This window comes from Carcharodon carcharias, chromosome 8 (genome assembly GCF_017639515.1).
Source record: "Carcharodon carcharias isolate sCarCar2 chromosome 8, sCarCar2.pri, whole genome shotgun sequence".
NCBI classification, from domain to species: Eukaryota; Metazoa; Chordata; class Chondrichthyes; order Lamniformes; family Lamnidae; genus Carcharodon; species Carcharodon carcharias.
Window position 1 is genome coordinate 41,322,917 of NC_054474.1, and position 12,169 is coordinate 41,335,085.

General features: G+C 37.9%; 1 protein-coding gene across 4 annotated transcripts in view; it reads right to left on the reverse strand.

The window, feature by feature from the left end:
• Positions 1 to 3,819: 3,819 nt before the first annotated feature.
• The window catches only part of sar1b (secretion associated, Ras related GTPase 1B), a 33,368-nt gene continuing 25,018 nt past the window's right edge, over positions 3,820 to 12,169 (reverse strand). For all 4 annotated transcript variants that reach the window (XM_041193412.1, XM_041193411.1, XM_041193414.1 and 1 more), the window contains exons 4-7: positions 11,866 to 11,931; positions 11,661 to 11,764; positions 8,202 to 8,333; positions 3,820 to 4,577 (exon numbers count right to left, since the gene is read on the reverse strand). In XM_041193412.1, the coding sequence (XP_041049346.1) occupies positions 4,461 to 4,577; positions 8,202 to 8,333; positions 11,661 to 11,764; positions 11,866 to 11,931 (419 nt within the window). In that variant the 3' untranslated portion in view covers positions 3,820 to 4,460. The remainder of the gene's footprint in view (positions 4,578 to 8,201; positions 8,334 to 11,660; positions 11,765 to 11,865; positions 11,932 to 12,169) is intronic.

Genomic DNA, 12,169 nt, shown 5'->3' on the forward strand with positions numbered 1-12,169 from the left:
GTCAAAAGGTCATGGGTTCAACCCCACTGCAGAGATTTAAGCATATAGGGATGGCACTTAAGTGCAGTACTGAGGGTATGCTAAAGATCCCATTGTACAATCCAAAGAATAGGAAATTCTGCGGTCATGACTAACTGGTATACCACAAACAGAACCACCAAAAATACATTGTTTGCTCATTTATTTCATTACCGAAGTCCAGGATGCTCCAGGGTTGATGAATCCCCACAGATATATGTTGGGAACCACATGGCCTAAAACACCTTTCAACATAAAATGGTACATTCTCAGAATCACTTCTGTGCAACACATCAGGAGACATGCTTATGTTGTAGATATGTCGTAGATTCATATAGTATATTTATTATAAACTTATGTAGTTATACAAGTGTGATGCATATTATATTGTGGTATATACATTATATATGTTACTACACACAATATCTTCCTCTTTATTGTTCATTTTGATACCAAAGTAATATTACGGTTTGCATCAAAATTGATGTCAATTTCAGCACAATTCCTTAATGCTGTTAACATTTAGGAGACAATTTTAACCTTTGCTTGTTAGGCAGAAAAACAGTTAAAATACCCCTGGTCCTTCTGCCTTCCTGCAGATCCCAATCTTATGTATGAAGAACACCTGTCAGAAGACAGTGGGGACTGATTAAATATGCAGATCAAGGTCTGATGACACAATTGGAGTTCAATTGCTTAATCAAGTCCTTGTGGATTTCTAGCATGGCCATATGAGTCAGGCAGGGGACCCAGAGTCAGAAGGCAAGTTTCCTTTCTTTTTTGCTCCTTATAGACCAGGAGGAGCACTGAAACTTTGTGTCTCCCCTGTTCACCCCCTGACCTCTTACTCTTGCGCTGTGAACCTAATGATTCCTGCCTGGTTGGGCAGAAGGCTGACCAAGTATGCAGAGGAGGCTTGGGAGTTAAAAAAAAAATAGAGAGCAGGAGAATTTCCCATCTAACCTGCCCCCATCCCAACACCAAGTATTGATCCAGCTCTGATGAAATCGACCCCTTGGTACAAATTTCTTTAGCCACCTCTAGAGAAGCTGAGCAGAGCCTAGCTGCAATGATTTATATTTTTACAGCAGTGAAGCAAGCTGCTCAATTGCCTTAAAAACTAATTTCCAGTTGTGCTTTAGATACAGTAACTGCAAATCTTGGGTTAGTACGGCTCGACACTGCTTTGCAAATGAGCAGTAAAAGTGCAGCATTAAGAGGGTACAAATGTACCAAAGTCATGTGTCAGGAAATTATTCATAAATAACATCCTGCCAATTTATAATGCAGTATTCTATTTATATCAAAGAATTAAAGGCATTTTTCTAAATTCTTCAGTTGATTTGTTAGTGACTTACATTTATGCCCCTTGTTCTAGACTTAAGCAGAAATATTAAGCTTCTCCTTGTCCATTCTATTAAATTCACTTATAATTTTAAAGACCTCTATTAAGTTTCCTACTTATTGTTCTCTTTTCGAGAGAAAAAAGCTTTAACTTGCTCAACCTTTCCTGCTAACTGCATCCTCTCAATTCTGGTAACATCCCTATAAATCCTTTCTGCATTTTCTCCTGTGCTTCAATATCCTTTATGTCACCTGGAAACCAGAACTGCACACAGTACACAAAGTGTGGCTTCATCAAGATTCTACCAAAATTTAACATTCCCTCTCTGCTGTTGGTTATCCATTCCTCTCGAAATGAACCACATCACTTTCGAAATGAACCCCATTACTTTGTTTGCAATTTATCGCCTTATCAACTTGTACTGCCTTTAACGATTTATACACCTGTACTCCCAGATCTTTCTTCTCTACTCCAATTAGTTTCTTTAGGAGATGGTAGTGTAGTGGTAATGTTACTAAATTAGTACTCCAGAGGCCCAAGCAAATGCTCTGGGGAAATGGTTCAAATCCCACTGCAACAGCTGGTAGAATTTTAAATTCTATTAGTAAGTCTGGAATATAAAGGTAGTCTCAATAATAGTGACAATGATAAGCCCATCTGGTTCACTAATGCCCTTTAGGGAAGGGAATCTGTCATCCTTATCCAGTCTGGCCTATATGTGACTTCAGATCCACAAGCAATGTTACTTACTGTTCCCTGTGATGGCCTAAGCAAGTCACTCAGTTATTGAGCAATGAGGGATCAACAACAAATGCTGGCCTTGCCAGTGATGCCCACATCCCTGGAAAGAATAACGAAAAACCTTCCACCAAATGAGTGGCCTCCTTATTTCTCCCACCAAAATGAACAATCTCACTTTTAGCTATATTAAATTTAATTTTCTGTTCATCTGCCCACTCTGATTTATATGTAGTTATAGGATTATTTAGTTGTAATCTAATTGTGTAATAAATTCACATCAAATTCTAACAGTTTTCCTGGTGACAAGTTATTTCATAAAACAAAACATCCTACAGTTCAGAGGGATCGCCAGGTAAATCTCCTCCTGCTGGAGATGGTTGTTAACTTCTTCTTACATTAACCTGTTTGCAAATGAAAAGACCTATGAGAATTTGCATGATTATGCATCATAAGGTATAAAGACCAAGAAGGCTGCAGGTTGAGTCATTACATCATACTGATTTTAGCTGGAGTGGCAATAGGAGGACTGCTAATGCCCTCAGTTCCCCTGGGTCAGAAAGGTGAATAAAATCCCCCACTCCTGGTTGTTATCCAGTAACCACTGCTGGAAAGTGCATGCCTGAAGATGGCCAGGCGAGAATAGAATCAAGTTTGGGGGCGATGGCTTGCACAACATAACAGATTTGTAATAGTTACTAAGCTCACATTATAAATGAGCACTTGTGCGAGATATGAATGCTCCCAGTATTAGCTTGTGTGTCTATCTCCACTGCCACCATGCTTTTATGTACAATGCAGTGATGTAAAGCCATGTATCACTGCCACTCAGTAGGAGACAAGCTTCTTAAATATTGTTTGTGAGGTTGCCATAAATACTGCTTGGAATGCTTCCTCATTGAACTCTGCCTTTCCTCTACTTGCCACCTTCCAGTTGAAACCTCCGTACAGAGAAATTGCAACCTAATATCTGGGATTGATGCATATGAATCCACTTGTATACCATGCCGCTCTAGAATGCATTTTCCTTCCACTAGTTCTCAAGCCCTCCCATTCCTCTCCAAGTGATGACTCAATAAATCATGCCCAGTGACCATTCTTCAAGTGCACTTTAGTCAGTATTGGCAGGTTTATTTAACCATGAAGAGGCATTAGAAAGTGCATTTTAAACAAGGTTTAGTTACACTAGGTAGAGACAAGTGATACTTATTTTTTGGTCACGTCACTATCAAACACTGTCTTGTATTAGTTGGCTGAGGGCTATCTGGTGTTGTCATGCTGAATAACTTCTACTGTGAACAATAAGACAATGATGCCTTTATAGGTTAATTTCCAAGCTGCTAATCAGGCAAGGGGAATTGATAATATTGTGCATTTCTCGTACGGTCCATCTTGGCAAACTGAAAAAAATTATGAATTTAAGAACCGCAGTAGACTTTCAAAAAATTCTTCTAAAACTACAGATTTTTTTAAGAATGGCATTCTTTACACCACAGAAAGAATGCAAAAGATAGGAAATAAGCTAAAGTAGAAATCAACTCCTTATTTAAACAATTCCTGACAAGCTTAAGGAAAATGCTAATGGGATTATTTCATGCATATATAATTTATTGGTGTGATCCATTTTATTCTGTGAAGAGGGTACTTCTTAAAGCTTCAAATAAAAACTAGCCGTGCTTACATTTTGCACAGTACTCATTAGAAGAATAACACAGAAATTGATAAGGAATGAGTATTCTTTTCTTCTATTTCTCAAGCAAGGAACAAACTGGTTACAGTCTAATTTAATACAGGGTGCTCAGGGATACTCCTGAAAATGTTAAGGCATCATGCAGTAAGTATCAACAAATTGAGATTTTTCTAAAAATATTTGTATTCTTCAGATACTAAAAGGATAGGTGGTTACATGTTCTAAATTTATTGAACTGAACAAGTTAAAAATAGTACATAAAAATTTTTACATGATCATTAAATACCGCTCACATGTATGTTGCTTTCCTGTTAAAAAGTGCATTCAGATGCTATGTTTGTCTAAGTACACTCTCTGTCCAAAACTGTACAGATTGATGGTTTGGTTAATGTTATAAATCAAAGTAGGGAAACAGGTATCTTATCCACTGAAATTAGAGTGTTACCATATTGTAACTTCAAACATACAAATTGTTTAAGAACTTTTGAGGCCTCATACATACAGATGATTTTTTTTCTTTTAGCGCAGCCAATGCTATTGTTATTCTTCTAGAAAAACATCAAACTTTTATAACCAAACATATACCCAGAAAATGTCTATTAGGTTCAAGTTGTTGTATGTTGGTAGCTGATCTTCAGCCTATGACAGATAACTTTCCCAAAGTCAGCTTCAGTCTATGTACTGAGCTAGCCAGCGGAAACCTTCGCCATAACCTTGTCTCTTCAGGACACTGCACATGAAGACTTCTAGTGGTCGTGCATTAAGCTCCTTCATGGAAATATTTCCCTGTTTTTGACCAGTAGGTAGTGAAAGAGAAATAAAAAAGTAAGTTTAATTGACTGACATCATCCCATAGATTTCCATTATTGCAGTTCTAAATGCAGTGAGCGTAAATCATGAAAGCTGTATACAGAAAATTACTTTGCTTCCACCCACCCCAAAACATACCTACCCCAGCATAAAATGTCTTGACCAACAACTTGCATTTATAATGTGCCTTTTATCATAGTAAAATGTCCCAATGCACTTCATAGGATTGTGATGAGACAAAACTTGAGACTGAGCCACATTTGGAGATTTTGGGACAAGTGACCAAAAGCATGGTCACAGATCTAAGTTGTAAGAAGTATCTTAAAGGAGGAGAGATGGAGCTGTTTTTGGAGGGAATTCCAGCACTTAGGATCTAGACAGCTTAAGGCATGGTCATCAATGACAGGGCGAACAAAATCAAAGATGCACAAGAGGCCAGAACTGAATGGGCACAAAGTTCTCAAAGGTTTGTAGGGCTGGAAGATAATATGGAAAAAGAGGGAGGCCAAGGCCATGGAAAGATTTAAACATAGAATGAGAATTTAAAATTTTATAATTCTGGACTGGGACCAATGTAAGTCAGTCAGCACAGCAGTTATGGGTAAAAGCAAAATACTGCAGACGCTGGAAATCAGAAATAAAAACAGAAAATGCTGAAAAAACTCAGCAGGTCTGACACCATCTGTGGAGAGAGAAACAGAGTTAACATTTTGAGGCTGTATGACCCTCCTTCAGAGCCTTGGTTATGGGAGTGGTTGCTGATGCTGAACTTGAAAAGAATACTTAGCAAAAAACACAATTCAGGTGTCATGTTAAAATTGATAAGAGTATCAAAGAATGACTTTAAGTAAAGGCAGTACATGAAATGCTAAAAGGGAGGAGAGGAACTACGATGGTTGACATTAACCGCCCAAAGAGAAAACACTGTTTATGAAGGTCTGATCAAATGGCCAATTGATAAGGAGACAAACAACGTACAAGAGATATGTTTCACTATAACATGAAGGTCACCAAGGTGCAGTGCTGTAGAAGTTTCTCCTCTTGTCCAATCTGCCAGATTCCCAATTTTTCCCCAGTGGCGACAAAGGACAATTTAGCAGAGAACTCGTGCTAACACCAAAGTGCAGTAGCAATGAGAAAAAGGGGTGATGTGTTAATCTGCTCTAGCACTGGCAGAATCCTCAGAGGTCATGCCATGTGAGTCAGGAAGAACAATTAGAAAGTAAACATTTTGAAATAAAACAGAAACATTTTTCCTATCCCATTTGCTTTTCAAGTTTTACTCTAATGGCAAGAGGACCAGAGAAAATCTGTAAACAATGTAGCGCTAGTGTCATCTGATGCACCAATGCCCTTTTAGCAGTTTTTTGATGCATCTCATGCTTGAGTACCAATGACACAAGTAAATAAGTACTGCTTTCAGCACTTAGGCCAGCCATCTTAGGCTTGGTTACAAAGTGAGCCCGTATCTTCGTCAGCTTTGACTGGAAGGACGAATGTGTTCATCACCTGTGCTTTGTAGAGGTTCTGTGGGTACGTTGGTGACTGCTAAGGCCAATCTGCACCCAGAAGGACAGGATACTGCAGACAATTGAGTTTTGGATGAGTTGCTAGCTCATGATGTCTTCTGCTTGCATTTTCTCTCTGCTTCTGAAATGTGTTTGCTTTCGAAGGAGACGGCACGGTTTTTTATTTCAGTGCGTCAGAGCAGATTAACACAATGACCCTCTTTCTAATCACTACCACTCTGTGGTGTTAGCAAGAGTTCCCTGCTGAATGGCTCCCTGTTGCAACTTGCGTAAAAATGGGCGAGCTTCTGCCAGGACTTGAAGTTGATTTCGAAACGCCTAAGTGAAGCCTAAGAGTGGCCTTGTAGCCCATATACACGCGGAACAAAAGCCTTGAATGTGACCATCTCTCGAGTAAACTGACCTTCAACCCTACTATCCTTACTCAACACCACCCTATCTCCAACCTCTTTTTCTTCTCTTAAGGTTTTTGATTGCACTGCCACCTCCCAAATATGTGTCTATTGCTCCCACGACGCCTGGTTTCAATCCCTGTAATCAAGTTTCTGGATTTCCAATAGCACCTAAACAACCCTAACAGAAGTCATAAAAAAAACTGCTGAAACTCTAACTGTGGTGCGTTATTCTTTTCTTCACTTTGCAGGTTTCATAATGTATAATTACACCAACCTCCTCCACTGCCTCTCATTTGTTGTCCAGATCAGCAGGACTGCAATCACATAGTTTCTTGTTGTATATCTGATTGAAGCCAAAGCATCTCTAGCATCACTTCCTACCTAGTCATCTTGATAGTCCTGCAAGGATCATCCTTGACCCCTTCCCCTTCCTCATCTACATACTGCAACTTCTTGAAACTGCCTGAAAACTTGGGGTTAGCTTTCACATTTATACTGAAGACACCCAGGACTACCTCTTAACTGTTGAATTACCTTAGGGCTATTAGGTTGTTTGTACAACATCCAGTCTTGGACAAAGAATAATTTCTCCAGCTAAGCAATGTGAAGCCTCACCATTGACTTAACTCACCTCCCAGGCTGTCTCATGGTGAACCAATCTGTTTGCAATCTTGGAACCACATTCAAGCCCCAAACTAAACTTCTAACTCCATATCCCCCTCTTCACAACAATTACCTACTTCCACCTCTGTCCACTTCAGCACACTTAAATGTACGCACAAGGGTTCCAGCATCATCACCTTCCCACCTACGCAATTCCGATTCTGTCCTGGCTGGCTCCTTTTCTACACCCTCAGTAAACTTCAGTCCGTTCAAAACACTGCTACTCACATGTTATCACTGTGCCACCCATCCACACCCCTTGTACTCGCTCATCTACACAGGACTCCTGGTCCACCAATATCTCAAATTTAAAATTCTCATCCATAAGCTTAAATCCTTTCATGGTCTCACACATTCCCATCTCCTCCAGCGCTATAATTCCTTCCATACTCTCCATTCTTGTTAATCCAGTTTCTTATGCATTACTACTCACTTTACCGCACTCGTGACAATTGTCTCTTCAAACATCTAAACACCATGCTCTAAAATTGCCTTGTTAAATGCCTCTCCAATGCCCTTCTTGAAATCCACCACACTAATCTTTCATTATTTGGCTTGACATCCATTTTCATTTTTGACTTGAACCTCTAAGCACCCCGAGATGTTTTTTCTTATTTTAATGTGCAATATAAATGCAAGCTGTTGTTATTGCATGCTCAAGCATTTCTGTTGTTACTGAATAAAAACAGAGAATGTTGAAAATACTCAGCAAGTCAGGCAACATCTGCAGAAAAGCTTTCCCAGTTTTGATGAAAGGTCACAGTCCTGAAACGTCAACTTTGCTTCTCTGCCTCGCAAATGCTACCTGATCAGCTGAGTGTATCCAGCATTTTCTGTTTTTAATTCAGATTTCTAGGGTATTTCGCTTTTGTATAGTTGTTACCGAATCTGCCCTGTAGCATAAACAGGCATGGAAATGCTTCCGTAATATTAATGGGTTATCACTGCTTGAGTAGATTTTGTTCAGAAAATTAGAGCATGTTAAACCAACCAGTTGCAAGATTGAGCCTTACCTTTCCCGTTGTTTGTCCGTACAGTCCAAACAGTTCTCTGAACTTCTCTTCACTGATTGCCTCAGGTCGGTCAATTTTGTTACCAAGGATAAGAATAGGCACATTTCCAACAGTTTCATCTGTCATTAGTGCCTACAGGAAGGAGAATGCCACATTAATGACTAGATCCATCCATGTGCTGCATACATACACACTTTTCTTGACCACTATGTCCCCATATTTTTCTTCTTGATGTTTACTTCAAATTTTTCAATCACTCCAGTTAGAAAATGAAATCTTCTTTAAAGACATCCAAATGCATGCCACCAGTCTAGCTCATTAAAGTACCTATATCTAGGAATCTCAGTTGTAGCTGGAATTTCATTGTACATGTTTAAGTCAAGATCTAACATTTGGTGTGTACATTCTATTACACATGCAATATCTTCCACAGTATGTTATACATTGGTGTTTACACTATTAAGGTAGGAGAAAGATTTTACAACTGTTATTTTTTTCAAATAGGAGACTGATTATATTTTATTATTGAATAGTTCTCATTTTCTGACAATTTGAAGATGTTTAAGGATCTGTTTTGGGTTGAAATCTATGCCTCAAAGACTCTGCATCTATATATCTTGAGTACGCAAACAGTTCCTGTCATCATAATTTTTACTAGTCATTTTAATGTCCTGATTTTAAAATTCTCATCCTTGTTTTCAAATCCCTCCATGGCCTTGCTCATCTCTATCTCTAGCTAAAGTAAAAATGTAATGAAATTTATACTAAGGGTGCTCCAGCCCCCCCTTAAACAGTATAAATTTCATTGCATTTTTACGTCTCTTTAGCTCTGAAGAAGTCATAAGGACTCGAAACATTAACTCCATAATTGTTCCATCATTGGTGGCCTTGTCTTTAGTTGCCTAAGCCCCAAGCTCTGGAATTCCCTCCCTACATCTCTCCACTTCGCTTTTCTTCCTTCAAGACACTTATTAAAAATTCATTGACCAAGCTTTTAGTCATTTACCTAGCATCTCATTTTGTGGTACAGTGTCATAGTTTATTTTATAATGCTCATGTGAAGTGCCTTGGAACATTTCACTATGTTAAAGGTGCCATATAAATATAAATTGTTGTTACTGTTGTTATGCCAGTACTCAACACTGAAACTGCCTATGTAAACAGTTATCATTGAGTTCTTCACTTGAAACCACTCTACAGAATCCTGAAATACAATTTCAATTTCTTATTTCCTCTTTTCCCTCAAAGTCTTTGCATGTACCAGTTAGATCCTGGTATTTTGTCATCTTTAAGCTTAACCAGTTGCTCTAATACTTTCCTTTTATTTATTTATCTTGTTTTAAACCAATGCAGGATTTATCGCATCAATGCCCTTCTGTTTTTTAAACACCGATTTGAAGAATTTGCAATGTATCCCTGTCAATTTCCATTTATCTGCTACTAAGTTACACCTGCTCCCGAGTCCCATTTGATAATTTAATAATTCTTTTTACTGATGCATTTAGAGAATTTTTTCTGTTCATTCTAAAGAAAAATCTTGAAATTTTCATCTTGCTTTCCTCACCCCTCTGAACCTTTGTTTTTGTGAATTATTTTCATCATTCTACATAAGTTTGATATACCTCTTCAATTTTAGTTTCTTTTTAACGTCATTACTTATCTAAGGCATTCTGAAACTTGTGCTACCCTCATTTTTAAATGAATATAATAGATGCCATTCTACACTACTGCAATTTTCTTCTTTAAAAATATCTCCTTGTTAATCCATAGTCCAGTGTCAATTATTGTCTTTCAATCTCACCTCAGCTGGCTCACTCATTTTTCCCTAAAGCCTGCTCTATTCCAAACTGCTTTTGTTTTTGAACTAATTTCTCCCTTTTGGACCATATGGTCATTGCTCTGAAAATCATCAATTACATTTAACTTATATAAATGATCAATTTTGTTACTTAAAACTAGATCTAGTTTCCGTTGTAGGCACATGAACATTCTGTCTGAGGAAGAGTCCTGCAGTGATTACAGAAATTCCATTCCATTTTCTTTGTTTACTCTCTCCTGGTTCCAAACAACGTGTGGCTAATTAAAAACTTTTAGAACAATTATTTTGGTATTCCAACCCATCAGCCTGATTTCCATCTCCATTTTCTCCCACAATTTGGATGCATGCAATATTACCTCGTGAATATAACAATCCCCCTTATTTTGTCCTTGATTCCTAATCATACAAATTCTGAGAGAACCCTTGTGGACACCAGTCTGCTCTACAGCATGTGTTGCCTCCTTCCTCAATATTGCTAATCTTCCTCCTTTGTTACCTGTTCTGTCCTTCCTAAAAATATTATGACCCAGGTTATTTTTCTACACCCATCCCTTTGCAGCCTAGGTGCTATTAAATCTAGATCTTCTCATAACAAGATTGCTTCTCATTCTCAGTTTATTTCCTATACACACACTACAATAACAAACAATACCGCTACTCCTTTTCCCTTGATTTGTTTTGTCCAAGCTAATACCTTGTTCCTTTATCAGTCTTTTCAGGCTTATAATTAATTGATTTTATTTTCTTCCTAAACCTTATTCTTTCTCCATTCTACATCTTTTGTTAAATTCTGTATTTATATACCAACCATTTCCAGCTGTTTCTCATTACTTTTACTTTGTTGATATCCAACCTTCCTAGCTTAAATGATTTGTAACTTCCCTATTTATCCATCTTACAGATATAAAATGATTCAGATGTAGCCCATCCTTGAGTATAGATCCCATATTTCCCTCAGCTGATGCGTGTCTCATCAAACGCAGAGTTTTGGTTTCCATGTTATTTTTACTTATTCTTTAAATTTATATTCTTTACCTACTTATATTTAAACTACTGTGTGCCTCCTTCCCATCCTACTCTATATTTTCACTTTAGCCAAATTCCCATTTCTGAAGTGCTGTCCTTCGGCTTTAACCTTTTCCTCAGCTTGGATTACAGCAGGAGAGGCAAGGGAGAACTCAATCTGGTTTCAATGTTCCCAGCCTGAGTGAAAATTGCCCCCAAGTTTCCCACACCTTGTCACTTTTGTTGAAAGGTACACATACTTGGATGAGGATCCATTGAGGCTTGGTTATATCTCAACAGTCAAATTCCCATCTAAACTCATTGTTCTGTATCACTGAGAAATAAACATTACTTGGGCGAGAGTAGTAGACTGTGTTACTGCCAATGGAAAAATAGTCCAAATGCAATTTCAACCTTTAGGATGAGAGAGGTGAGGGAATAAAGGGAAAAGTTATTGATGTAATTGTGTGATAAAAGTTAAATCACACTGTGTACTATTGTCAAATACACTTGGAGCTGAAAGGTTTAAATCCATTTTATCACATTCTAATTCTTTGAATAACTGTATACAGACGTTAAAAATTTTAGTTGTGCTCTAGGTGACAAGGAAGTATTCTCACTAAAGGTTTACTTACATCAAGCTCTGCTTTAGATTCTGCCAGACGCTCACAGTCTGCACAGTCAACCAGGAAGACAATAGCATTGATAGCAGGGAGGTAGTTTTTCCAGACTCTGCGGGCTTTGAGGAAGAAGTACGAGAGAAAAGAATTGAAGACACCATTTCAGTTGTCATAATTTTTTTTTAAATCTTTTAAGACGCCATTAAGAACTGATATATACCTTGTGCATGGCCACCCAGATCAAAAGTAGTAAAAGTCATCCCAGCAATCGTCAGCTCTTCTGAGGCTTTGGTAGAAACAAAGAATTGGTTATTTATCTGGAAATTTTCCTGTACTCATTAACACAGGAATATTTAATTACTTTTAGCAATCACTGTATCATACATTTAAAATTTCAGTAACTACTGTACACTTAGGTACAAAAGAAAAGGAGCGAATTACAATTTAAATCAGCCAGTAATGTTCTGAGAATTTATTTGATCTCCTATATTATTGAACGCAGAAATATTTTCAATAGTATACTG